Source organism: Eleutherodactylus coqui, chromosome 8 (assembly GCF_035609145.1).
Source record: "Eleutherodactylus coqui strain aEleCoq1 chromosome 8, aEleCoq1.hap1, whole genome shotgun sequence".
In the NCBI taxonomy this organism is placed as follows: Eukaryota; Metazoa; Chordata; class Amphibia; order Anura; family Eleutherodactylidae; genus Eleutherodactylus; species Eleutherodactylus coqui.
This window is the reverse complement of record NC_089844.1, coordinates 76,597,141-76,624,958: the sequence shown is the minus strand read 5'-3', so window position 1 is coordinate 76,624,958 and position 27,818 is coordinate 76,597,141. Positions and strand designations below refer to the sequence as shown.

General features: G+C 47.2%; 1 protein-coding gene across 2 annotated transcripts; it reads left to right on the top strand.

The window, feature by feature from the left end:
- GORASP2 (golgi reassembly stacking protein 2) lies at positions 1-27,818 on the top strand. Of its 2 annotated transcripts, none has more exons than XM_066575880.1 (10): positions 1-158; positions 4,386-4,466; positions 15,244-15,447; positions 15,618-15,704; positions 16,930-17,060; positions 19,987-20,089; positions 21,980-22,103; positions 22,248-22,331; positions 23,192-23,302; positions 27,116-27,818. In XM_066575880.1, exons 1-10 carry the CDS (start codon positions 96-98, stop codon positions 27,373-27,375), a joined length of 1,248 nt encoding a protein of 415 aa, XP_066431977.1. In that variant the 5' UTR covers positions 1-95; the 3' UTR covers positions 27,376-27,818. The 2 variants fall into 2 exon arrangements, with proteins under 2 accessions (XP_066431977.1, XP_066431976.1); XM_066575879.1 differs by having other exon boundaries at positions 19,987-20,119.

Sequence of the window (27,818 nt, the reverse complement as noted above, 5' to 3'; positions counted from 1 at the left end):
CCAGCATCCACCGGGCGCCGTGTGCCACGTAACAGACTGTCCTGCCTTAGTACGTTCTGTCAGCGGGAGCGGCTAGTCCGGGGGTCTCCGCCGACATGGGGGGCTCACAGAGCGTAGAGATCCCTGGTGGAGGGACGGAAGGCTACCACGTCCTGCGGGTATGTACGGCGGGGCTTCCGGGGCCTTTGTGTATCCCGGCCGTGTACTGCGGGGGGCGCTCTCTATGGTTCGCTGGTGACTGGAGGGGTTGGTAGACCTATGAGGAAGGGGGGTTGGAAAGCATCAAGGATAATGTAGGCAACCTCCGCAGGGGGCGCTGTTGTTCTGCATGGGCACCCCCTCTAATCCCACTGCACCCCTAGAAGGTCATCCAACTATTGCTGGTCCATCTGCACAATATGGAGTATGACGGTGATACATGCCAGGGTGGCGCCCCCGCTGGTGGCCAGGCTGTTGCTAGGCAACTGCAGAGTGGCGCAAAATTCATTGATTGTCAGCAGGGTTCCCCTTTGTACCGGATTTATACTACTGCTGTCTGCCCCACCCCAGTGCGCACGTATCTGAATACTGTATGTGCCCTGTGGTACCCCAGGTAGTAGGTAGGTGGGTGCCACCCCACCTCTAGTAGTAGGTAGGTGCCCCCAGCTAGTAGGTAGGTGGGTGCCACCCTCCCACTCCCCAGTAGTAGGTAGGTGCCCATGTACTCCAGAGGCAGCTATATAAAACCACATTAACGGTTGCCCCCGACATGATGGCGGTCGGGTCAGTACGCTCAGATGGGACAGCTGCCATGTAAATGGCGATACGGCGTTATTACCGGCGAACACGTAGCAGCGTCTCACCGGGTTCATGGCCGCAGTGGCGGCTCCGTTGCTAGGTGACCATAAATTACCGTATATCCTACTGCAGGAAAACCGCTGATGAGTCCCGTTTGCGCTACAAGTTGTTACAGGAAATCTGCCGCTACCTGACGCGATTCGTGTCGTACGTTTCTAGCCATCCACGAGATGTGATGAAATGCTCTAATAATGGAGCTCCTCTGCCGCAGGAGATGCTGAGGAGCAATGGCCGGATGGTAGCTGGACGTTGTATGTAGGGGGACACACCGCCATGCAAGTGGAAAGAGTTAATGAACTTTTTACAAACTTTTGCCATGTCAGTGGGAGGTCAGTGGGTTCGGGCTGCTGCGGTCGCTTGTGCCGCGCCGCTTCGAGTGTCTTTGTTGCTTGCCGGCTCCTCTTGGCCACTGAAGACTCGTAGATATCATCTGTAGACTTTATGCGTCTTAAGCTGCCGAGAGGAGTCGGCATTCAGTGGAGACAGCCGAAGTGGCGCTGCAGCCCCCTTGGTTCAGCCCCCGGACCTCCTACTGCTCAAACGTTTCACATCTCACTCTTACATGTCAAAAGTTTGTAAAAACTGCAGGAACTCTAAGGATTTTTTCTCCATGGACCGATCATTGGACCCGAGCGTTCCTGCCAATACTCGTTCATCCGAAGATCGGGTCGTGTAAAAGAGAAGTGATCTGCTGATGAACAAGCGAGCCACGATGAGCGGCTGATCATATCGTTTAGGGGAGCCCTGAAATGCTGGATAGTCGGCTGCACGGTTTCCTGTGTAAAGGGGAGAAGTACAGACAATCAATGGCAGCTGGACGGGGCGAATGACCGTGATGGCAATGGGCTTGTCCCCATAGAGCAGATAGTCTGCCCGTGGGCACGGAAATCACGATCGCTGACCGACGGTCAGTGGTCGTTAGTACGGGCAGATTACCTGGGTCATTAGGCTCAGGAATACACCAGATATATCAGTTAGGGTCTCCTATACAAACGTGAAATGTGTTGTGGAACGTCTGCAGCGTTTCTTCGCCACGTAATCTTAAACCAACACTTGTTTGTCTGCCCTTTAAGAGCGTACGGAGATCTGCCACCCGTACAACGCTGTATGAGCCACGCATTGTATAGGTGGCCAATCACATGAACCGCTGCCATGGGAAGCTAACTTTCGCCTGCAGAGGAATGTCTGGTCTGACGGGTGATGTTCAATGTCCGCCTCCAATAAGGGTTTTTTGCCAAAGGACCAAACTCAATTACCCGATTGCCGTACCGGGTTGTCCGTGGCTTTTACTATCAATCACCTGTTCTCAGGTTAGGTAACCAATAGTTGATCAGCGGGGTCCACCGCTCAGGACCCTTGCAGATCAGATTCCTGGGCCCGCTGTTATTGCTGGAAGCAGCTAGCACCGTCCGTATTGCAACAGTCCAGACTTGCGCAGCTCAATGCAGTATGCAATACCAACCCAGGCTGCTGCAACGTTGACCGTGCTAAATATGCTTCCGGCTATCAGCGGAGATCCTGAGTGGTAGACCCCCCACCGAACAACTGTTGATAACCTATCCTGAACATAGGTCATCAGTAGTAAGACCCCTGGAGATTACCTTTTAAAAGGGTCTTTCCCACGAATGGCATTTATCACCTATCCACAGAGCAGTTGATATGTTTCTCATCGCTGGGGTCCCATCAAGCACTCGGACAGGGTCCCCTTCCTGCAGTGAACGAAGTGGCATCAAGTTTGCACCTATCAATGTCTCCAGGGCTGATGGAAACAATGGAGCGCTGTACTCGGATGTTTCCATCAGTCCCATAGACAATAAATGGAGCTGTGTTGCGGCCATGTCCATGAGGACTCGGGATCCAGTGGAATATCACTGAGGGATCATATTATTGTATACTCCAGCAGCTGGATCGTTGGCTCCGTACTCGGTCCCTATCCGTTGTGTTGCTCACTCTGCTGGGATGAGTGAAGGAGACGGGTGATTCAGGAACCCATGACAGGATGAATAGATTTTGTTTCTTTTTTTCCTCCACTCCCATTTTAACCATATCCTCAGTATTCATGTCGGGGGTCAGCTCAAATTCTGCACTGATCGCAAGGCAGACATGTCACATGGGGGTAAACCAGTTTGACCAGATCAGTGGAAATTCCACAAAATGTAGTGTAAGTTACTGTAGCATCTATTTCTAGCAGTTAGAGGGTTAATAAGAAAATCATCCTATCACTGCAGATGCAGGAAAAACAATGGGTTTGTGCTGCCAGCGTGTCCGCCTCCGGGTAGATTTAGAGACTGGACTGCGCCAATGTATGTGGTTCCAGTACATTATTGCAGCAATACCATAATTGGTCTCTGATGTGCGGTAGATGTCTTGTTCGAAGCTCCCAGCTTGGGAAAAAAAAATAGTGTAGCAAATTGCGCTATTTCGCCCGGTAAAATGCCATGCGACATGATGCAAACCTGACGGACCCCATTATGGTTCATGCATTGTCTGTTCTGGTCGGCCCGCCTCCATTCAGTGCAAGCAAGCAGTTCATGGATGGAGGACTGGCTGTATACACTAAGCGAGAAGTCGCTCACTAGTCGTTCCTTTTCAGTGAGCTGAGATGTCGCGACTTCTCACTTGGTTCCCTGTCAGATACGGTATTTACATGAGCCGACAGTCGCCTGTTAGTCACGCTCAGCGATATCGGCCCTAGTACAAGTTACGTAATCGCCTGTCTCGGCGCTGCTCTATGGCGTTCTTCGTCATCTAGACATAAACTAGAGGTCCTAATCAAATGGCCCACCGCCCCCCAAAAGTCAATGGAACCCCTATGTGAAAAGCTTCCACACTTGTGGCAATTGACCTACGTTGTGTAATGTGTTCGGGTTATGGTTCTTGAGTCCTGACACGAAATCTAAAATATTGCGCACTGCAGCCGCATCACAAGGGACATAACGTGGGGCTTCCTGGATTGTATGACTCCAAAGCCGTTATGGATGTAGAGTAAAAGGCACCGGATGAATTATTAATGAGCGTACAAGCCCGCAGCGGCGGTCCGGGGAGCCGCAGTGTTACCAGCCGTTATACGGGGCTTGGCAATAACGGAGCTGCTATTGTAAAGAGCGGTGCCGCTCGTCCGCTGCACTGGCAGGATTCACTTGTGTTTTGTTTTTTAGCAAACATAGACCAAAAATCTGCGCATATGTGCAAAATAAGGACTTTTATGGTACTTTCACACATGGGGGATTCCTGCAGGTTTTCTGCAATGAAATTGGCCCAAAAAGCCGCAGCAAATCACGGGAAACGGAAAGGGACTTCGGAAAACTATGCTGCATGGGTTTCTGGTTCCTAAATGATGGGGTAAAATCTGTGTTAAGGTCCGCGTGTCACTCGGGGATTTCCCACCACAGAAAATAAGCTACGTCTGCACTCAACCTGTAACCTGACTGCTATCCTGGGGCGTCATTCTGGGGGGCTCGTCTCTGCTTGCATTAATATGGTGGACTTTTTGCCTTTTTGGTTGTCGGAACGTTAATAACATAAATGGTGTTTTCTATTCTGTATAGGTGCAAGAAAATTCCCCAGGACACCGAGCCGGGCTGGAGCCGTTCTTTGACTTTATCGTTTCCATAAATGGGTTGAGATTGGTAAGTACCCCCACACACACACATACACACTACATTATTACAGGAGGTTACTCCATTGTAAGTAACACTTGCAGGTATCCTGGATCTAGCTCCACCTAAATAAGAGAGATTCCCAGCTGTGCTTCTGTGTTGGGTGCATTATATTCATGCTTTAGGGTATGTTTACATGGGGAGAAAAATTTTGCAGCAAGTTCCGTAGCATTTGCGCATCCAAAATAGAGTTAAAATCCGCACTGTTTCAGAAGATACAGCACTTCCATCCGAAGTTTTTGGCTGTCAGCGGACTCCTTTACCCATTACCTGGCAGCTTGTACTGGGCATAGCGCCACTGGTCAGGCACTGACAGCCAAAGACTTTGGAGGTGAGTACTGTATTTTCTGAAAGTTTTTGCGGGTACGCAGCTGATTTTGAGTCAGAATCTGCAGCTTTAAATGGAAGTGACTCTTGCTAGCTGTTGGAGTGTCTGTTAGACCTCCCTCCTAACTAGATGTCTGTGTACCAACTAAATCTGCATTGTCACAAGAGATCCCCGCAATGTTCATTGATCTAGAACTACAGACCAGGCCTCCATCACACTGACACGCTGCTGCTACACTAAGCACTGCAGACCCCATGAGATCTATTACAGGGGGGCTATATAGCGATATTCATCTGACTAGATGTTGTATAGATGTCCTTGTTTAACCTGTGTATTAAATGTATAGCATACTTGGGACAGGATCAGAAAAATCAGCTGATTTATGGGGGTCCAACCACTGGGCCTCCTGCTGATCACAGGTACAAGGCTCCTGAAGGTCTGAGAATGAATGCAGTGATGGTCACACACTTCATTCACTTGAACGGGACTGCCAGGAATGGCAGAGATCAAGCTTTCAGGTATGTTCAGCCTTCCCATTGGAATGACTGGAGCAGCCTCATAACTGCCAGTTTGTCTATTCAGGGATCTTTGGGACGATCCTTCTCGTGATCCGTGGGGTTCCCAACCGATCTGATAGTTATAACTTATTTCTGGCATCACTCACTTTAACCCCTTAACGACCAGCCCATAGTGTTTTTACGTCCTCCCGAAGTGGGCTCTATTCTCTGAGGACGTAAAAACATGCTTCCTGCAGAGAATAGTGCCCCTCGGGCTGTGGACGTGACAGCTCCATGCTGTCGGTGTCCGCAGGTAGCTGACAGCATGGAGCTGTCATCCCGGGCTGTTCGGAGCCCCCCCCGGCATTGCGATCGGCGCTATGCAATGGATAGCGCCGATCGCAAAAAAAGTAAATAAAAGTACATAAAAGTTAAAGTTTCAGCTGCTCTGATGGATCGGATCCATCGGAGCAGCTGAAATTACTCACCGAGGTCTGGCACGCTGCTCCCCGCTCTCCTGCCGCTCCGGGGCCCGAAGCCGGTCTTCTGCGCATGCGCGCCAGGCGGCATTACGTCAGCCGCATGCGCAGAAGGCCCGGCGGCGCGGGAGATTTAAAATCTCCTGGCTCCCGGCTCCTGTAGGAGATGTCAGCGGGGACTGCGGTGAGCGGTCCCCGGTACCGCGATCGCCGTTATCCAATGGTTAGCGGCGATCGCGAAAAAGTTAAAAAAAAGTTTTTAAAAAGTCAGTTTCACCTCCCCTCATGGATCGGATCCATGAGGGGAGGTGAAAATACTCACCCCCAGTCCTCAGCGGTGTCCCGATGTCCCGGGACCCGAATCCCCGTCTGCGCATGCGCGCCCGATGATTGACATCGGGCGCGTGCACAGACGGGCTCGAGCCCCGGGGAATTTAAAATCCCTCTGCTCTTGGCTGCCATGTGTAGCTAGGAGCAGAGAGATTATACCGGGGACATGATCACTGTCATCCAATGGATGACAGTGATCATGTAAAGTGAAAAAAAAGTGTAAAAAAGTAAAAAAAAAAAAAAAGTAAAAAAAAGTTTTAAAAAGTTTAAAAAGCGTACGTTTCATCTCCCCTCATGGATCATATCCGTGAGGGAGGATGAAAGTACGTACCTAAGGCCCCCAGATTTATCCGCGGACCTTACCACAGCTTCTGCACACGCGCCCGTCGCCAAAATGGCGGGCGCATGCGCAAAAGCTGTGGATTGCCAGGATAATTTAAATTCTCCCTGCTCCTGGCTACAAAACGTAGCCAAGAGCATGGAGATTTAATGGGGGTCCGCAGTGAGCGGTTCCTGGTCACGTGTTCGCCATTATCCAATAATGGCGATCACGTAAAAGTAAAAAAAAAAATTTGAAGTTTCATCTCCCCTCACTGATGCGATCGGTGAGAGGAGATGAATCTTTTTACCGGAGGCCTCCGTATTTGAACCCCGACGCGATCTTCCTCCGTGGACCTTCCAGGATTCTGCACATGCGATTGCCGGCAAAAAGCCGGACACATGCGCAGGAGTCGGGGAGCCCAGGAAACTGAAAATCTCCTTGCTCCCAGCGACCAACGGTCACAGAGAGCCTGGAGCAGTGACCAGGGGCCTCGTTGAGCGGTCCCCGGTCACGTGATAAAAAGGTAGCGATCTACCTTAGGCCGGTCTCATATGACCGCATAGGAATTACGGATTCTGCATACTTCTGATCCACGGTATTACGCAGATCAATCGCATTGGATTACACAATTCCGCTCACATTAGCGGGTCAGAATTGCGTAATCCACTCGCAGAAAAGAGAACGCAGCAGGTTCTATTTTACTGCGGATATCGGCAACATAGAGCCCATTGTGCTCCATGGTCGTGGATATACCCGCAGCCCATACGCAACTACATTGTATACGGGCTGCGGGTACCCGCGTCATCGCTAAGCGATGGTGCGGGAAATACAAACAAAGGTGTACTGTGCATGACCGCCTGTGTGAGTAGGCAGTTATGCGCAGTACATTACGCAGCCGTACGCAGGGTCACAGCCGGGCTCACAGATGGGATCCGCTGTGGGCCTCCGCAAGCGGATTCCGCCTGCACCCGCGTGAGCCCGGCGTTATTCAGACCGCTACCTGTAAGACGTATTTTACAAGAAGCCCCGGGAACGCTCGCTTTCCTGCAGTTCCAGGAGCACATTGTTGAGCGCCTTCTGTGTGAGACCGCCGCACCTCATCAAGCTTACGGAGACTCACGGAACGCCACTTTTTACACCCCATACCCGCTACTGAGGTCACAAAATCCCCTCCTCTCATGCTTTTTGGGGGTGGGGGGATACCCGGTTTTATTGCCCCATGGGCCCATTCCAACCAGCCTCCGTAATTACCCCTGTCTTCGGAAATACTACACAGTTCACATTTTTACTTTTATCTAAGATTTGCGAACGCCAAAAAGGGCGCGGAGGGGGGGGGGGGATTTTTAGGGAGTCAATCTTTATTCTGTACAAATAAGCAATGGGGCCTGGAATTTATTCAGTTGTGCCCTAAAATCCAACAGGTGTTCCGTCCTTTATAGGCCTTGCCATGCGTCCTGTAAGTAGATTAGGGCCACAATGGGTATGTTTCTGAACTCGGGACAAACGGGGGTATCCATTTTGGGGTGAACGTCTTCATTCCTATGTGCACTGTACAAAAAAACTGTTTTTAAATTGAAAAAATTGCCAAAAAAATTGAAAATCGTAACTTTTTCCTTCTGCTTTGCTTAGATTCATTCAAATACTGTGGGGTCAAAATACGCAGTACACCCCTAGATGAATTCGTTAAGGGGTCTAGTTTTCAAAATGGGGTCATTTGAGGGGGTTCTTTATAGTTTTGGCCGCTCAATGGCTCTATAAGTGGGCAATGGGGCCTGAAATTTATTCAGTGGTACCCTGAAATCCAACGGGTATTCCTTTCATTGTAGGCCTAGCCATGTGTCCTGTAAGTCTATTAGGGCCACAATGGGTATGTTTCTGAACACGGGACAAACAGGGGTATCCATTTTGGGGTGAAAGCCTTCATTTATATGTGTGCTGTACAAAAAAAACTGTTTTTAAATTGACACAATAGCCCAAAAAATGAAAATCCTATTTTTTTCCTTTTGCTTTGCTTGAATTTATTCAAAAACTGTGGGGTCAAAATATGCAGTACATCCCTAGATAAATTCGTTAAGGGGTCTAGTTTTCAAAATGGGGTCATTTGTGGGGGTTCTGTATGGTTTTGGGCGCTCAAGAACTCTACAAGTGGGCAATGGGGCCTAAAAGGACTTCAAGCAAAATCTATGTTCTGAAAGCCACCGATTACTCCTTTTATTTTGGGCCCCGTTGTGCATGCGGACATAAGATTAGGGCCACAATGGGTATATTTCTGAAAACAGCACAAACAGGGGTATCCATTTTGGGGTGTAAGTCTTCCTTCATATGTGTGCTGTACAAAAAAAGCTGTTTTTAAAATGACAGAATTGCCAAAAAAACAAAAATCCAATTTTTTTCCTTTTGCTTTGCTTGAATTTATTCAAAAACTGTGGGGTCAAAATGCGCAGTACACCCCTAGATAAATTCGTTAAGGAGTCTAGTTTTCAAAATGGGGTCATTTGTGGGGGTTCTCTATGGTTTTGGGCGCTCAAGAACTCTACAAGTGGGCAATGGGGCCTAAAAGGACTTCAAGCAAAATTTGTGTTCCGAAAGCCACCGGTCGCTCCTTTCATTTTGGGCTCCGTTGTGTATCCAGACATAAGATTAGGGCCACAATGGGTATGTCTCTGAACACGGGACAAACAGGGGTATCCATTTTTGGGTGCAAGTCTTCCTTCATATGTGTGCTGTACAAAAAAAGCTGTTTTTAAAATGACAGAATTGCCGAAAAAACGAAAATCACAATTTTTTCCTTTTGCTTGGTTTGAATTCATTCAAAAACTGTGGGGTCAAAATATGCAGTACACCCCTAGATAAATTCCTTAAGGGGTCTAGTTTTCAAAATGGGGTCATTTGTGGGGGTTTTCTATGGTTTTGGGCGCTCAAGAACTCTACATGTGTGCTATGGGGCCTAAAAGGACTTCAAGCAAAATTTCTGTTTTGAAAGACACTGACTACTCCTTTCATTTTGGGCCCCGTTGTGGACTCAGATATAACAATAGGGCCACAATGGGTATATTTCTGAACACGGGAGAAATAGGGGTATCCATTTTGGGGTGTAAATCCTGATTTCCCCATGACATCATGACAGCATACGCTGGAGGTTGCTCACCTGCTGACCTGAAGGGACAGGAAGAGGCAGAATATAAAAAGCACCTCCCCTCCACCAACACCAGTGTTTTTCCTGTCCCTTCAGGACAGCAGCGGCAGAACTCCAGCAACGCTGTCCCATGCCGGAGGAGGACTTACCGGCGAAGCGGCGGCGTGGATCTTTCGGGCAGCCCCGGCAAACCCAGTGGGAAGGACCCCATCTGGGAGCTTTCCGGGGACTGCGTGGGCCGGGGCCCAAGTACGGGTTGCCGGCACCACTGCGGCCGTCATTTCGGGCGGCGGCCGCCATCTCCGGTGGGCCGGGGTCCAAGTACGGGCTGCCGGCACCACTGCGGCCGTCATTACGGCGGCGGCCGCCATCTCCGGGTCCAGGGCCGACAGGAGCGCTCCAGGGGGCGTGGCTTCGGATACAGCGCGGTGACGTCAGACGCTCCGCAAAGGGGGCGTGGCCTGGCGCGGCCGGCGCCAAATTCAAAAATCTGCTGCCCCTGCATCAGCTGGTGGTGTTTCTCCACGCTAAGGAACGATCCTAAGCACAGGAAGCGTTCCTGCAAGGCGCAAGATGTCGACCAGAGAGGACCCAGAGACCCTCCTAACTGTAAGTGGTCCAGTGGACCAACCTACACCTGCACTACATACACTTCCCGACTAACAGAGTTTCCCTTGTCTTACAGGACAGGGATACTCAAAAACCGAGGGAGGCTAGACGCAGGAGTAAAAAATGTCCAGTATGTCTAACCAAACTTGACGACTCCTGCACCAAAACGTTATGCGCTACCTGCTCCGCAAAAATTATGCAGGAGGAAAAAACTTCCCTTATGGCCGAAATTCGGTCAGTTGTCCGAGAAGAAGTGCAGTCCTCCCTCTCAGACCTCCAACCTGGGCCTTCCGGGGTTACACGCAGGTCGGTTCCGGCGGTGTCTGAGTCTGACTCCGACATAGCGGAAAATGTGGATTTTGACGGGGAAGTGACGCAGGAGGACAAGAAATATCTTTTCTCTACCGCGGACATGGATCAACTGCTAAAAGCAGTACGCAGGACCATGCAGGTGGAGGAAGACGTGCAGCAACCCCGCACAGTCCAGGAGGATATGTTCGCGGGGTTACTCCCGCAACAAAAATCTTCATTCCCCGTAAACGCAATTCGCAGCCCTAGTCGACCAAAAAGCCCCTAGGGAGGAGTTCGCAAGCGGCATCCCTCTGCTGCGAATGGCAGCAGGGTTCCTGGCAGATGCTTCGATGGAAACAGTCCGCCTCGGAGCCCGCATGGCAGCCCTATCGAACACCGCCAGAAGGGCAGTGTGGGTGAAAGAGTGGTCAGGGGACGCAGCGTCCAAAAATAGGCTATGTACCCTACCGTTCCGGGGCGGGCGTATATTCGGACCAGACCTGGATCGTCTGCTGGAGAAAGCAGCTGACAAGAGTCACGGACTGCCTGCCACCAGACCACCCAAGAGACCCTTCACCCCTCATCCCTCGTCTACGTACGCCGGGAAGGGAAAGACCGGAAGATGGTCTTATCCAAAGGGCGGAAGGGGTAAGACTTTAACTTTTGTCCCTCAGCCCATACTTTCGGGCCCGGTAGGGGGTAGACTGACTCGCTGTGCCAATAGCTGGCGTAGTATTACAACTAATGAGTGGGTACTGCACCTAGTGGAGGAGGGGTACAGGATCGAGCTACTATCCCGCCCCCCGGACAGGTTTATGATAACCCCAACCCAGTCTCCAGGCCTAGAACAGGCTCTGTTGGAGGGCGTACGGAACCTGCAGGGTCTCGGCGCAATTATCCCAGTCCCTAAGAAGGAACAGGGAAAAGGTTTCTATTCCCCCCTCTTTCTGGTTCCCAAACCAGACGGCTCCCACCGCACCATTATCAATTTAAAACAACTGAATAAATTCATTGAATATAGGAGATTCAAAATGGAAACCATTAGAACTGCAACTCCTTTAATTGCCAGGGATAACGTAATGGCTACAATAGACCTTAAGGATGCCTATTTTCATATCCCTATTTACGCCAACTCACAAAAATTTCTGAGGTTTGCGCTGAGGGTGGAGGGGGAAATCCGCCACTTCCAGTTCGTCTGCCTACCATTTGGAATCTCCTCGGCTCCGCGAATTTTTTCCAAGGTCGTGATGGAAATGGTGGCCTTCTTACGAAATCAGGGTGTCATGATCATCCCCTACTTAGACGACTTCCTGTTGGTGGCAGATTCCCCGTCTGCTCTGAGATCACACTTGGAGTCCACATTGCAATTATTTAAGGAGCTTGGCTGGATTGTTAACGAGTCAAAATCCAACATGGAGCCAGAAACCAGGAAGAAATTCCTGGGTGTCATCCTGGATTCCAGTCTACAAAATTCGTCCCTTCCTCCCCTAAGAAAACATCTTATCATAGAGGAATGTTCCAACCTATATAAAAAACATAGGGTAACGATAAGAGACGCAATGCGGATCCTGGGACTAATGACTTCGTGCATCGGCGTGGTCCCCTGGGCCCAATTACACAGTCGCGGACTCCAGTCACTAATTCTCCAGAATTGGGACAAGTTGCAGGCTTCGCTTGATCAGACAATCCCTATTTCTGCGGAAGCCAGAGCTTCACTCCGTTGGTGGGTGTCGTCGGACAACCTGTCGCAGGCATCCGATTGGAATTTGGACCCGGCCGTAATAATCACGACCGATGCCAGCGCCAAAGGGTGGGGGGGCCCACTTTGAAGGCGGTTATGTACAGGGGGCCTGGGACGTTCACGAGAAAGCTAGCTCATCGAACTTTAGGGAGCTTAAAGCTGTATGGAAATCCCTGCGTAGCCTGCAAACACGGTTAGTGGCGAAACATGTGAGGATCTTCTCAGACAATATGACAACAGTATCACTCATTCGCCACCAGGGTACCACCAGGAATCCTCCACTACAACGACTGGCGGGGCGGATCCTTCAATGGGCGGAAGGCACAACAAAGTCCCTATCGGCCTTTCATATAAGAGGAGCCGAGAACTCAGCCGCGGACTTTTTAAGCAGAAGGAAAGTGGACCCAGGAGAGTGGGAACTCCATCCAGAGGTGTTCAGCCTTCTTGTGGAGAAGTGGGGGGTACCAGAAGTAGACCTCTTTGCGTCAAGCGCAAACACCAAATGCCGGCTTTTCTTTTCCAGAGGCGCAGAGAAACAGGCCCTGGGCACGGACGCTCTCTCTCACCCCTGGGATTGGGACCTAGCGTATGCCTTTCCCCCCCTACCACTAATCCCGCTTCTGCTAAGGAAATTACTGCAGTCAACCCTAACAGTAATTTTTATAGCACCATATTGGCCCAAAAGACCGTGGTTCCCCCTCCTGAGATCCCTGTCAGTGGGAGAGCCCTTCCACCTTCCAACAAGACCGGACCTACTGTCGCAGGGCCCTCTTCTTTACCCGGAAGTTCACAAGTTCAGGCTTACGGCCTGGAGCTTGAGCGGGTAAAGTTCCTAGGAAAGGGTCTTTCCCCTAAGGTTATTTCCACCATTAGCGAGAGCCTTAAACCCTCGACACACAAAATCTACTCCAAAGTCTGGAAAAAATTTTCGGAGTGGTTAGGCCAGGACATCCAGCAGCTGGATCAGCCAGACGTCCGGAAAATCTTAGATTTTCTCCAGGCGGGCCTGGATAAAGGTTTGAGTCCGAATACGCTCAAAGTCCAAATTGCGGCCTTGGGGGCATTCTTCGATCTCGCGCTAGCGGAGCACAGGTGGATTAGGAGATTTCTTAGAGGGGCGAGCAGATTACATCCATTCACACGGGCCACGGCACCACCCTGGGATCTAACCATAGTCCTTCAGGCCTTATGCGACCCCCCATTTGAACCGATTACGGATCTATCCATCGCCTGGCTGACATACAAGGTAGCCCTGCTTGTGGCAGTTACGTCAGCCAGACGTGTGGGGGAAATCCAGGCCCTCTCACGAAGGGCCCCATATATGACTATCCACCCGGACAAAATAGTTTTTTCCTTAGACCCATCCTTCCAATCTAAAGTATTGTCAGATTTCCACAGGGGCCAACCGATAGTTATTCCAGCCTTTTGCCAAAATTTCAAAAATGCAAAAGAACAAAAGCTCCATAATATAGACGTCAAAAGAGCAGTACTAGCGTACCTCGAGGCAACAGAAAGTTTCAGGAAGTCTGACAAACTTTTCGTTCAATTTCAGGGGCAGGCCAAAGGAAAGGCCGCTTCTAAAGATGCGATCGCCAGGTGGCTCAGGAGAGCCATCCAGGAGGCTTACAAGGCCAAGGGCATCCCCCCTCCAGAAGGATTGAAGGCCCACTCAACGAGAGCGGTGGCATCCTCTTGGGCGGAGAGAACGCACGCATCGATTGAGCAAATCTGTAACGCAGCCACATGGACTTCAGGCCATACTTTCATCAAACATTATAGGCTGGACTTTAAATATAGTCAGGACGCATCCTTCGGTAGGAAGGTGCTCCAAGCCGTAATCCCTCCCTAAAAAGCCCATGCCACTTATTTGGTATTCCTCCAGCGTATGCTGTCATGATGTCATGGGGAAAACGGGAATTTTTTCTTACCGATAATTCCCTTTCTAGAAGACATCATGACAGCATACGGGCTTTTTTCCCCCCCTTACCAACATGGTTACCCTAGTTTGTCCAACACATGAGGTAATGTGTATGCTTTAACTTTGTTTTCTGAGGTGTGTGATGTCAATAAAAACACACCTTCTGGTTAAGTAACTGGTCACTGTGGTCATTTGGAACGCACTGGTGTTGGTGGAGGGGAGGTGCTTTTTATATTCTGCCTCTTCCTGTCCCTTCAGGTCAGCAGGTGAGCAACCTCCAGCGTATGCTGTCATGATGTCTTCTAGAAAGGGAATTATCGGTAAGAAAAAATTCCCGTTTTTCATGTAAACTATAGGAAAAAAATATGTCTTTAAAATGACAGATTTGCAAAAATATGAAATTTTACTTTTTCTCCTCTAAATTGAATTAATTCCTGAAAAAAAACTGTGGGGTCAAAATACTCATGACACCCCTCAGTGAATACATTAAGGGGTGTAGTTTTTAAAATGAGGTCATTTTGGGGGGGTATCTATTATTCTGACACTCATGAGCCTTTCCAATCTCGGCTTGGTATAGGAAAACAAAGTGTTCCTCAAAATGCTAAAAAGTAATGTTAAATTTGTACGTCTCCTAAATAGTTTTAAAAAAACGAAAGTTTTTCCAATGTGCGCCCAAAATAAAGTAAACGGGTGGAAATATAAATCTTAGCAAAAATTTCTATATTATGTTTGCACATATTTAAGATATTGCAGTTGGAAATGTGAAAAAATGACGATTTTTTCAAAATTTTCCCAATTTTGGCGCTTTTAATAAATAAACACAATTTCTATCGGTCTATTTTTTCCGCCTAAATGAAGCACAACATGTGGCGAAAAAACAATGTCAGAATCGCTTGGATATGCAAAACCTTTCTGGTGTTTTTCCATGTTAAAGTGACACATGTCAGATTTGCAAAATTTGGCCTGGTCATTAAGGCGCAAACAGGCTTGGTCACTAAGGGGTTAATATAACTTACATGTCAAGATTTTAGCTGCATCCTGGTCTTTTTGTTTTTTCTCTTGTCGATGATTTTATATTTTTTCTTCCTCCCCCTAGAATAAGGACAACGATACACTTAAAGATCTGCTGAAGGCCAATGTTGAGAAGCCTGTGAAAATGGTGGTGTATAGCAGCAAGACACTGGAACTGAGGGAGACAACCGTTACCCCCAGTAATATGTGGGGAGGACAAGGCTTGCTGGGAGTCAGCATAAGATTCTGTAGCTTTGATGGAGCCAATGAGAACGTGTGGCACGTGCTGGTGAGCGCTGCAGGATTTTTTATTTAATTTTTTTAAATCCTTGATGTGACTTATACCGAGTAATTTACTGCAAAGTAATATCTGAGTGTTTTTGGTTGTTTTTTTTTTTCTTTGTAACGGTTCGGTTCAGCTTTCTACACAATTGATTTTTCTTTTTTTGTCTTTTCTAGGAGGTAGAGCCAAATTCTCCTGCAGCACTCGCCGGCTTAAGACCCCACACAGACTACATAATCGGAGCAGACACTGTAATGAATGAGGTAATATGACCTGCTGTATATGAACACTGTGGTACCTGTTACACAAGTATGAAGAGGATGATCTAAACGCTCACAAGTTTATCAGACATGTTCAATAGATATGAGGTCACTGAACCCAAACCCTACAGCTCATGCAATTAAATCTTCAAAGATCCAATATCTATTATATGTACAATCACATAAGAGATGTATGGAGGATGCTGGAAGACGCTACAGTCATGCCTAATATTTGCAGAACAATCTAAGACACCAGAGGTATCCAGAATTACATGCAGCCTTTTAAAATACAAAGTCTTTCTGCCACAGAGGGTCCTTGTCAAGCATGCTCTTATTTCCCCTAATTACCTTGTGCGTGGTTGAAACGTACGGCTTTGCATTTTTAAAGGATGAAGAATAAAAACTACATTGAATTCTGTACATTTCTGGCGTCTTGGATTTGTCTCTGTGTTATTACAAGTGGAGTAGCTTGCCGGACCAGCTGGTGCACGGGGAAGAATTCTGTCATGCTTGCCTGAAATAGATGCTTACTGGGAGCAATAAATTATATTAATCTGCTCATCAAACATGGCACAGACATGAGGTTTATTGTCCCTCTAAGGTCTCTGTGAAAGTCATGGTGCTAAGAAATGGCCTCGCAGAATATCACAAAAAGTTTTTAGAAATTCACAGAAAACTGTACTGTATCCTCTTGTTGTTTCAATTTTATTAGTAATCAATTTATATAAAAAAACCTGACTTCACCCTATAATGTCCCAAACTATAATATTTAGATGAACAAGCAGAGTAACCGCCCCCCAGAGTTTTAATTAGGGAAAGATAATGCGAGACAGTTCAGGTTCTAGTGTGGTGTCGCCCTTTTTGGTGCGGTTACTCTGCTTGTTCATCTGAATATTATAGTTTGGGACACTATAGGGAGCGGTGAAATTTTTTTTTTTTTTTTTTTCATTTGATTTAATCTTAAAACAAAAGATACAGCCCACCCTTCTGTGACTTGCTAAGAAGTAATGTCAGGGTACTCCTATGGATATAAGGTATTACTATAGCTGCATGTTGTGCTACCAAATTCTGCAGAAACTTGGCAGTGGGTAACACGGTCACTGCTTACTCTAAATGCCTTAAGTAATGTTTCCTGTGCTTTAATTTATATCACTATTCATACAGCCACAGACTTGTATACCAACGAGTCTGCATGTTCCTTTCTAAATTTGAGCTTTGTGTCTTTTAGTCAGAAGATCTGTTTTCTCTCATTGAAACTCATGAAGGAAAGCCCTTAAAACTGTATGTGTACAATACAGACACGGACAACTGTAGAGAGGTGGTCATCACACCAAACTCTGCCTGGGGTGGAGAGGGCAGGTAAGAGAATCTGCTAATTTTATTTGGACCTTTAATTTGTTATATATGTACATTGTATTACATAAAGGTTGCCTGAAAACCAAATTTCAAATGCCCTGATAGTATTTGAATGGAAAAGTTTTTTGTTTTTTTTCTTTTCATTTAACTACCAATAACCTATCCTAAGTATAGGCCATCATCAGTCTGGGGTCCGAGCAGCGTCCCCGCAGCTATCGGCTGATCAGGTTCCACTGTTAGCGCTGCAATACACAGGGATGAGAGTGGAAGCAATTGGCTTTGATCCCTATTTGTGTGGAAAACCCCTTTTAATTCTGAGTTACTATAGGTGATCCCACTTTCAGGACCCTCAGAGGGAGTAGAGGGTACAAATTACCATACTTTAAGATAGGCTATTGATTTCATTAGGCACTGTGTAACTCTTCATTTTCCCTGTAGTGGCACTGCAGGGTATTTGAATGTGCAGTGATTTCAGCTGATTGCTGGAGGGTCCAGCAGCATGACGATCTGTGAGCGTCTTGCCTTGGAGAGATCTTTCTAAGGCCCCCGGGCGAGGCGGAATATTGCTAGCGAAATGCCGCCATCGGGGAACAGGGGAGAAAACTGACAGTTCTCTGTGGTGAGCCTATCTAAAAAATAGGCTCACTGCGACATGCCGTGATTTGAGTCCCGCGAGCAGAGAATCGCTATGATTCTCCGCTCCTGGACAGGGGGCTGCGCTTTCCATAGCAACGCTATGGAAAGCGTGCACTGCATTGCTCGTGGCCGGATTATCGCCACGAGCAATGCAATACAAGATCGTCCGTGGACAGGAGCCCTAACAAAAGCGGATTGTCAAAAGTGAACAGTTTCTTCACATAGCACAACCCTCATCGAGGGGTGACAGGGAGAGTCCTGCCTCCCTGTATTTCCAGAATCTGATGTATCGTGAAGACCTAAAACTAAGATGCGTGCTTCCTGCAGACCCTAAACTAAAAACTAATTAGCCTAGTGCCTGCAGGAGGGGTATAGCTAGTAGGAGGAGTTAACACTTTCTGCTTAGTGTTGCCTCAAATGCCAATAGCTATACCAAGGGTCTTCAGCTGTGTCCCCCAATCAACGTGACGAGAAAGAGATTTTATGATGAGTACCAAAAATGCTGTTTTCTGGAGCAGCTTTTCTTAGGAATCAGCATTCTGTTGTTCCTCCTAGATGTTTCTGAATACATTAACAGGTGGATGTTACTATTTAGAGGGGTGTCCATACACAGTTTGAAATTGTCCAATCAGTGCGGACAGGATCAGACTTAGTGGAGACACACCTCTTTAATAAGAGGAATGGTAACACCCAGTTGTCAGTTTATTCATAAATGTCCAGGAGGATTAACAGAGGAATATAGAATTCTACTTAAGGGTGGATTCAGACGACCGTATATCGGCTCGGTTTTCACGCCGAGCCGATATATACGGTGTCCTCATCTGCAGGGGGGGGGGGGGATGGAAAAGCCAGGAGGAGGAACTGAGCTCCCGCCCCCTCTCTGCTTGCTCTCCGCCTCTCTACACTATTTGCAATGAAAGGAGGCGGGATGGGGGCAGGGCTAAGTGCAAAGAATTAGCCCCGCCCCGCCTCTCCCCATTGCAAATAGTGAAGAGGGGGCGGGAGCTCAGAGCACTGCTCCTGGCTCTTCCAGGCTCCCCCCCCCCCCCCCTTCCCCCCGCATAGAGAGACAATGTATATCGGCTGGGCATGAAAACCCAGCCGATATACATTCATCTGAATCCAGCCTAAAGATTATTTAGAATTGTTACATCACAGAATACAAGTATTTAGTAAAAAATGTCACAGGAAGTCACGTGACAGGTGCCGCGTCACATTCTTGATTTCCTAGCATGGCACTCAGGATGTGAGTGCCAATGCCAGGAGGCATATTTAGGATTTCAGCCGCAGTTCAGTAGCGTTGCTGATTAGAGCCACCTGATTGGCTCTTCGGCCAATTAAGCAGACGTGCACTACACTTATGCAGCACGGGGGTAGGTTTAGGGTTAACTAAACCTTAACCCTAAACCCTACCCTAAATCCTAACCCCAAACCCTAACCCCGTGCTGCTTAACTGTAGTGTGTAGTGCACGGCTGCTTAACTGTAGTGTGTAGTGCACAGCTGCTGAAGGCAATCCGCATGCACGCTGTGTAGTCACGTGGTGCCGAAGAGCCAATCAGGTGGCTCTAATCAGCAGCGCTACTGAACTGCAGCTGAAATCCTAAATATGCTGCCAGGAGAACGAGTGGTTATGCTGCAGCTTCTCATTGGCTGCAGCAGTCACATGATTTCCTGTGACCTCCTCTATCACAACAATCACCGGTGACTGCATTGTAATGCAGTACTGTATCCCGTATACTTATTTTTATACAGGTGGTCCTATTGAAGCCTGGTTGTCCAATAAGCGGACGACCCCTTTAAGGGTGTGTTGACACATCGCTGATTTACTGCAGATTTGCAACAGATTTCACCCTTTTAATTTGAAGGGGTGAAATCTGCTGCAGCTCTGCAACATCTGCAGCAAATTGGTGGCGCGCAAACTTCCTTAATTGGAATGCCTCTAAGTGTCCATCACACGTTCAGGAACGCTCCTAATCGATGCTTCAGTTCACTTCTTCTGATTTTGCACTTGCTAATTAATTTGTCTCCATTTACATCCAAAGTCGAACTTGGAATTGCCTTAGTATTGTGTAAAAGGGGAACTTCCACTTTACCTTTGATGTACATTGAAATTTTGCCAAATGTTGTCAGTGTTTTTCTTTTAACATTTTAATGTTTTTTTTTTTTTTCTGGAGTAATTTTAACAAAATATAAATTGTTAGTGTGACGTTTTATTGCAGCGTTATGACTTTCTTTTCTCATCAGTTTTTCTTCTTGTAGCATTATTTATATAGATTATTCTCTCTTCTACAGCTTAGGATGTGGAATAGGTTATGGTTACCTTCACCGGATACCTACTCGACCATTTGAAGAAGGAAAGAAAATATCTCTGCCTGGGCAGTCACCGGGGGCGCCTGTGAGTCCTCTAAAAGACGGTTTTACAGAGGTTTGTTCTGTTTCTCTTACCAGGCTCACGCCACCGTATGTTTACTGCATATTACACAGGCTCTGTATGCCCGTGTGATATGCGGTAACTTGCAGGCAATCTATTAGATTGCTTTACACAGTTCCGCTCACATTAGCGTGTCGGAACTGCGTAGTACGCGAGCATGAAATAGAACGCTGCATGTTCTATTTTGCTCTGCCTATACGAGAGATAGAGCCTATTGTTGCATATATACATGCAGCCATACGCAATTACACTGCATGTAGACTGTGAGTAAACACATCATCGCTAAGCCACAGCGTGGAAAATCAAAACGGGTTTAATGCAGGTGACAGCATGTGAGTATGTGGTCATGCACAGTACAACTTCACCGCTGTAAGGCCGGCTCCACAGCTGGAAAAATCCTGCGGGACACCCGCAGCGGTTCATGCTTACAGCTGTGTGAGACCAGCCTAAGTTAGTGTTTTGTCCACTGCTGTTTCTTGCCATGTGAACCTGGCAGTTCCTAACACTATGTAAATGTGTCCTAGTAAGAATCAAACAAAGGTCTCTAACCGCGACTCTGCTGTACAATCTGTAACGGCCAATTTTAGGGTATTAAAATATTGTTGTAGCAAAAGTACCTCTCCCTTGTTCATCCATGGCTCCTCTTCCAGGACAGAGTGGGTTCGCAGATGCTGCTAAGTGACATCACCAGCCCCTCCATTCACTTAAGCTTTGCTGACATCGAATTTATTTTATTTTCAGATTACGGTTTCCCTTAAACTGAAACTCCGGGGAAGCCGTAGTCTGAAGTTACTGTGTCACCAGCTTCCACGATACAATTAGGCTTTCAGCCTTTAAAGAAAAGGATCTTGAGGCTAAATGTAGCTACTTGGCATCCTGTAGAAAACTGTGGTGCCACACTGTTGCTTTAGTACAATGCTGTCCACATAGGAATGACTCGTGGCTGCAGGAAATTCAAAGCAAATTGTTTACTGCTCATAAATGGTGTCAATAAAGGATTTGTCTTGGGGGCCATTGCTTTCTCTGAATGCGGATTCGCCTACTCTATCCTGCAGTGACCATCTAGTAGCCTTGGTGGAGCCTCTTGTGGCCCCTGAAATGAATAGACGACCATTTAAAGGGGTTGTCCCGCGAAAGCAAGTGGGGGTATACACTTCTGTATGGCCATATTAATGCACTTTGTAATGTACATCGTGCATTAATTATGAGCCATACAGAAGTTATTCACTTACCTGCTCCGTTGCTAGCGTCCCCGTCTCCATGGTGCCGTCTAATCGCCCGATTAGACGCGCTTGCGCAGTCCTGTCTTCTGAATGGGACTGCTCGTGCCAGAGAGCGGCTCCTCGTAGCTCCGCCCCGTCACGTGTGCCGATTCCAGCCAATCAGGAGGCTGGAATCGGCAATGGACCGCACAGAAGACCTGCGGTCCACCGAGGGTGAAGATCCCGGCGGCCATCTTCACAAGGTAAGTAAGTCACCGGAGCGCGGGGATTCGGGTAAGTACTACCCGTTTTGTTTTTTTTTAATCCCTGCATCGGGTTTGTCTCACGCCGAACGGGGGGGCTATTGAGAAAAAAAAAAAACCGTTTCGGCACGGGAAAACCCCTTTTAATGGTTGAATCCACCAAAGCTGGAGCTGCTGTTTCTATTGGCTCTCTGCTCTGGATTACGGAGGTGTGGGGTCTCCCTCTATGACATCCGCTTGCCCTTATTGTTTAATCTGGACAGCCTATTTAATGATGAGGCTCATATGTGATGTTATGATAGGTAGTGGATTTTTTGCCCTCTGTATATAACCTGTTCAGTGATTGGTGAGTGATGCCAACACATATCATGCATTCTTTCTTATCCCAGGTCCAGCTGTCATCTGTAAATTCCCCTCCCACATTGCCTGTTGCAACCACAGGAATTGAAGGAAGCCTGTCTGGGCTGTCACTTAATGCTAACCCGCCTGCTGTCACCAGTGCCCTTAACTCAGGTATACACTGCGTTTCATACATTTGGTAACATAAACTGAAACCAATGATTTGGAGATGTTTATTTGTATTTGGTTATATCATTCTGATACTACTCTGATTTGGAAATAACGAGATTTGTGGATTTTTTGTTTACCTTTTTCTAGGTTTACCAACAGTACCCTTATTACCACCACAGATCAATCATTCCCTCACCCCTGTTCCTCTAAATCCAGCTGTTTCACTACCAGGTAAATGCTCACATTAATTTGGCTTGTGGTTTAAAACAATTGAAGGTGGCTTTACATGGGCCGACAGTTGTCTGAAGAATCTCTCAGAAGGGCTATTACGGGTGACTGTCGCCCCGTGTACATGGTGTAGGTAAAAAAGGGCTCTTCAGGAGGGAAACTGTTGGCGACCTCTCCTCACAATAGGTCACCGATGGCAGATCAGTGGGTGTTAGCAGCTTCTCATCAGTGGGGGTACCAAGCAGGGATGGACAGGTAAAACTGTCAACGAGGTCTGTAGCACAGTCGTCCACTTTGATATTGCAGTCCTCTACCATTGACTTCAGTGAATTGGATAGATAACCAATAGTTTACTCCTTGAAAACCCCTACAACCACAAGGCATATACACTTATAAAGGAGGTTTGAAAAAGATTCTTATTGGATCTAGAATGTAAAGGGGTTTCCTAAGATTGACAGCTATCACTTGGAGGGGGTCTGACCACTGGGGACTCCTACTGATCATGAAAACAAGGCCGTCATGACCCGTCGTGTATATAGAACGGTGGCTGAGCATGGCTGCTGCTCCTTTCATCTCTGTGAGACTGCCGAAGTTAACCAAGCACTAGTACTTGACTATCTCCAACAGTCTAGGGGATGGGTGCTGGTCCAATCAGACCGTTACCTTTCCCCCGCCATCCTGTGGATAACCGATCACTTTCAGTTTTTGGAAAGCTCCTTTTTATGAAAACCAATTCTTCCGTAGTCGTTTCCTATCATGCAGCGCAGGCCCCATACACCCATGAAATGTGTTAGATAATGTTCTACTCTAGGTGCGCTGCAAATAACCATACATGTGTTCTAACTCTGTCATCATTCCTTCAGGTCTCATGCCATTATCCACTGGACTCCCCACATTACAGAATTTACCTAATCTTAATATACCTGCACCCAACCTAATCCCCAGACCTGGTTTCCCGGACTTGACACACACTGGTATGTTCAGCACATGTGAATGAAGTTCACTTCTAAAACTAAAATCTGTTGAGAGATTTCATTTGTGTTTGCTTGATATCTGGTACGTTCAGCGGATCCTGCTTTGCTTGTCATTGCATCGTACGGCTCTCACGCCGGCATGTAGTATGACTGGCTGAAAAAGATCTTTGAATTCCCCAGCAAGAGGTAGAGAAGTAGCATTGTATGACCCTTCGCTTCCGCTTTGAGTCGTGGGGTTGTCAAGACTGAATATCCATAGCAACTAGTCCGGCTTGGATTACTCTGGTCTTCAGTTCAAGACAAAATTGCCACTGCAATATGTGCATAGAAGACAGGACTTAAAGGGGTTGTCTCATGAAATCAAGTGGGGTTATATACTTCTGTATGGCCATATTAATGCACTTTGTAATGTACATCGTGCATTAAATATGAGCCATACAGAAGTTATTCACTTACCTGTTCCGTTGCTAGCGTCCCCGTCGCCATGGATCCGTCTAAATTCGCCGTCTTCTGGCGATTTTAGACGCGCTTGCGCTGTGCGGTCTTCTCCGTGGTGAATGGGGCCGCTCGTGCCGGAGAGCTGGTCCTCGTAGCTCCGCCCTGTCACGTGTGCCGATTCCAGCCAATCAGGAGGCTGGAATCGGCAATGGACCGCACAGAGCCCACGGTGCACCATGGGAGAAGACCCGCGGTGCATCGTGGGTGAAGATCCCGGTGGCCATCTTGGTAAGGTAAGTAAGAAGTCGCCGCAGCGCGGGGATTCGGGTAAGTACTAAATGTTTTTTTTTTTTTTTTAACCCATCCCTTGTGTTTGTCTCGCGCCGAACGGGGGACCTATTGAAAAAAAAAACCCCGTTTCGGCGTGAGACAACCCCTTTAAATCATGTCTTATGGCCCTTTTACACGGGACGATTATCATTCAGAATCTCAAATTCCTGCACTCCTGAACAGTCGTCCTATGTAATACACACATGCAGCAACTGAACGAGAATTGTTCAGTTTGTGGATGCAAAAACCTGAGCAAAGAGCCGTTCAGAAGTGAACAACTGCCTGCTTACTGTATATGAAGTGGAGTGCTCCCTGGCCGCTCGGCCTTCATTTCCTCAGTGCTGTAAGTGATGCCAGCGATACTCTCTCCTGTGTAACAGCACAGGAGCGAGCATCACTGGGACCAGTGTTGGGCATTGTTTGCCTGACGGCTCTCCCCGTATAAATGGACTATTGCAATGAGCATACACATGAGATATAGATCTGCAAATCTTCTCAAGTATATCAGGAACCTCCCAACTCTGCTACAGCTGGCAGGGTGTGTTTTGCTAGTGTCAAATACGATTGCTGTCGGCCAAACAGTCATTTGGTTGACAGCTATCTAAAATGTTTGTGAGGCTTTACTATCTGTGTCCTATTAACAAAGATTAAATTTAGTTTGCAAAATCTGCACCACCACTATTTTATTTTTAATTTGCGCCTCTTCTGCCATTCTGTTGCTGTATGATATCACTCTTAGGCTGGGTTCACACGGGACGGATTTGCTGTGGAATTTCTGCGCGCATTGTCAGCATGGAAATTCCTCCTAATCGCAGGATTGGCCATAAAAGTAGACGAGATTTTGCAAACATCTTGTCCGCACGCTGTGGCCAATCTGTTGTGGAAAAACTGTGCAGAAACGGCCATGCAGCGTGGAAATTAAAGACGCAGCATGTCCATTTTTTTCCCCCCGCATCAGCCTCTCTCCTCTCTATTGGAAGAGATGGCCGTAGCGGAAATGCAGGCGGCCAAGCGGTCTTCCAGCGGAATCCTCACGGATTTTCAGTGCAGCTAATCCATCCCATGTGAACCCAGCCTTATAATTGTAATGACTCCGGCACACTGGTGCTTTTTCACCCGTGTCTAGTCTGTTCCAAAAAACGGCCTACATACAGAGCCATATTATTGTTGCAACACACTAGCAAGTTTTGTCACACAGAGAAGTACTGCATTGCAGGCAATATGCTGACAAGACTTGCGCATTTAAGTCAAGGGGGGGGGGTAGAAAAAAAAAACAGACATGGATGCCATTCGTGTGCTGCCTGTTAATTCCTTTTTTTTTTTCCTGTGTCTTTAACCCCTTCATGACATGGCCTATTTTGGCGTTGAGGACCAAGCGATTTTTTGGTATTTTTCCATCTCCATTTTTCAAAAGCCATAACTTTTTTATTTTTCCGTGGACGCGGCCGTATAAGGGCTTGTTTTTTGCGTGGCGAACTGTAGTTTTTATCGATGCCAATTTTGGGTACATAGACTATATTGTAAATTTTTTATTTTTTTTTTAATGATAGCAGAGAGAGAAAACGCATCAATTCTGCCATAGATTTTTTTATTTTTTTTTTACACCGTTAATCATGCAGCATAAATGAGACTTTCCATTTTTTCTGCAGACCGGTACGGTTACAACGATACCAAAATTCTAAAAATTTTTTTAGGTTTTCCCACTTTTCTGCAATAAAAACCCTTTTTTTTGGAAATCTTTTTTCTATTCTAAATTGCTGCATTCAAAGTCACGTAACTTTTTTATTTTTTGATGTACAGAGCTCTATGAGGGCTTTTTTTTTGCGAGACGAGCTGTAGATTTTATTGGTACCATTTTAGCGTACATACGACTTTTTTGATCACTTTTATTGCGTTTTTAGTGAGGCAAAATGCTGAAAATGAGCATTTTGCCTCAGTTTTTTAGCTTTTTTTTTAGCGTTTTTTTTGGTGCACAGTCAAAAGCATGTGCAACTTATTGTACGCATCGTTACGGACGCGACAATACCAAATATGTGGGGTTTTATTTTTTTTTTACCTTTTTTTATGCTAATCTGAGAAAAAGCATAAAAAATGTTTTTTTTACTCTTTTTTTTTAACATTTTTTTTAATTCATTTTTTAAATCTTTCTTTTTTTTATACTGTTTGTGTCCCTCTGAGGGACTTTAACCACTGCCCTGATGATCGCTGGTATAAGGCATGGCAGAGCTACTGCTCTCCCATGCCTTATCGCTCATACAGCGATCTCAGGCATAGGCAATACAGGACGCCAGTGTCTGGCGTCCTGTTGCCATGGTGACAGGCCGGGCTCTCGCGATGACATCGCGAGAGCCGGCCGGAGACACAGAGGGAGCCGCGCTCCCGCTGTGAACTCTTCCCCTGCCGCGATCTACTTAGATCGCGGCAGGGAAGGGGTTAAAAGTGGCGGGCGCATCTCCGATGTCCCCCCGCTGCTGCAGCGAGACGCCGGCTGTGACTGACAGCCGGCTCCCGCTGCGGGATAGCGCTGGATCACATATGATCCAGCGCTATCTCCAGGACGTAAGTTTACGCCCTGTTGCGGGAAGTACCCCGCTCCCAGGACGTAAACTTACGCCCTGCAGCGGGAATGGGTTAAAAATACAAATTGAGCTTGTTTCAGGGTTTTGATTCTTTTTTTTTTTTGTATTTTGTGGATGTAAAAAATGGATCGAAAGGCAAATACAGAGCTGCACATGCATGAAAAAACATCTTTTTTTTTTCTTCCTAAGAGCAAGTGCACCGAGCCCAAGTATGAGGTCCTGAGCGGCTTCACCTGCATTGTTTTATTTTGTTTTGAGTTCAATAAAATGCATAAAACTATAAACCCAAGCCTGTATGACCGCACTGTTATGTTTGTTTTCTCCCAGTGTGCATCTGATACATAAGAACCACAGTGTATAAATATACTGGATCACACATTTCTCTGATGTAGTTTATCACTGCTATTTGCTATTGAGATCTGGATCTAGTTTCTCTAATTCTTAAACCAAACGCTCTTCATTGCAGTGTCCACCTTACCGCCCATCGGTCACTTACCACCACTGAACCTGCCCGGACTCCCTCCCCTTCAAGTAAATCCTCAGTTTCCCACATTTCCCCTGGCACCTATTGCAAGCGACCCAATTCCTTCACTGCTGGACCAGATCCCTGCCCCCTCGGTGGAAAATGGCACATCAACTGTGGAAAACACAGGCAGCGCCGACCTTCCTGCCACGGAGAGAGTTACCGTCAGCAGCACAGAAGCAGCAGCGGCCGAATCCTCATAACACTCATCCGAGCGGCTTCTTGTATTTATTTAGCCACAGAATGTGTTCCCAGATGCAAACAATCATTAATCTCATACTAGTTTGTACTTATGTAGGAGATCTGTAAATACAGAGAAAATCTAGTTATGACGAAGGGAGGCGTTTGCGGATGGAGACGACACGACGGGGAGACGCCCAACTCTTCCACGGATGTAAATTATTTCCAGCCGAATTGTGTGTAATAAAATCCCCGCACGTCTCTTGCCGTGTGTATGTCTGTCTCGGCGGCTGCGGTGTGCGCCTGCTCTCTCCATTGCTGTAGGTCAGTACAGATGTTTTATGCTAGAGCGTTCTATACGGGGCATTTGGGGAGAAGGAAATGAAGAGAATAGTTACTGTTGTAAATGGAAGGATTTAAGATTTGCGATTTACATACAGCAATAAATTACTGGCGTTTTACACGA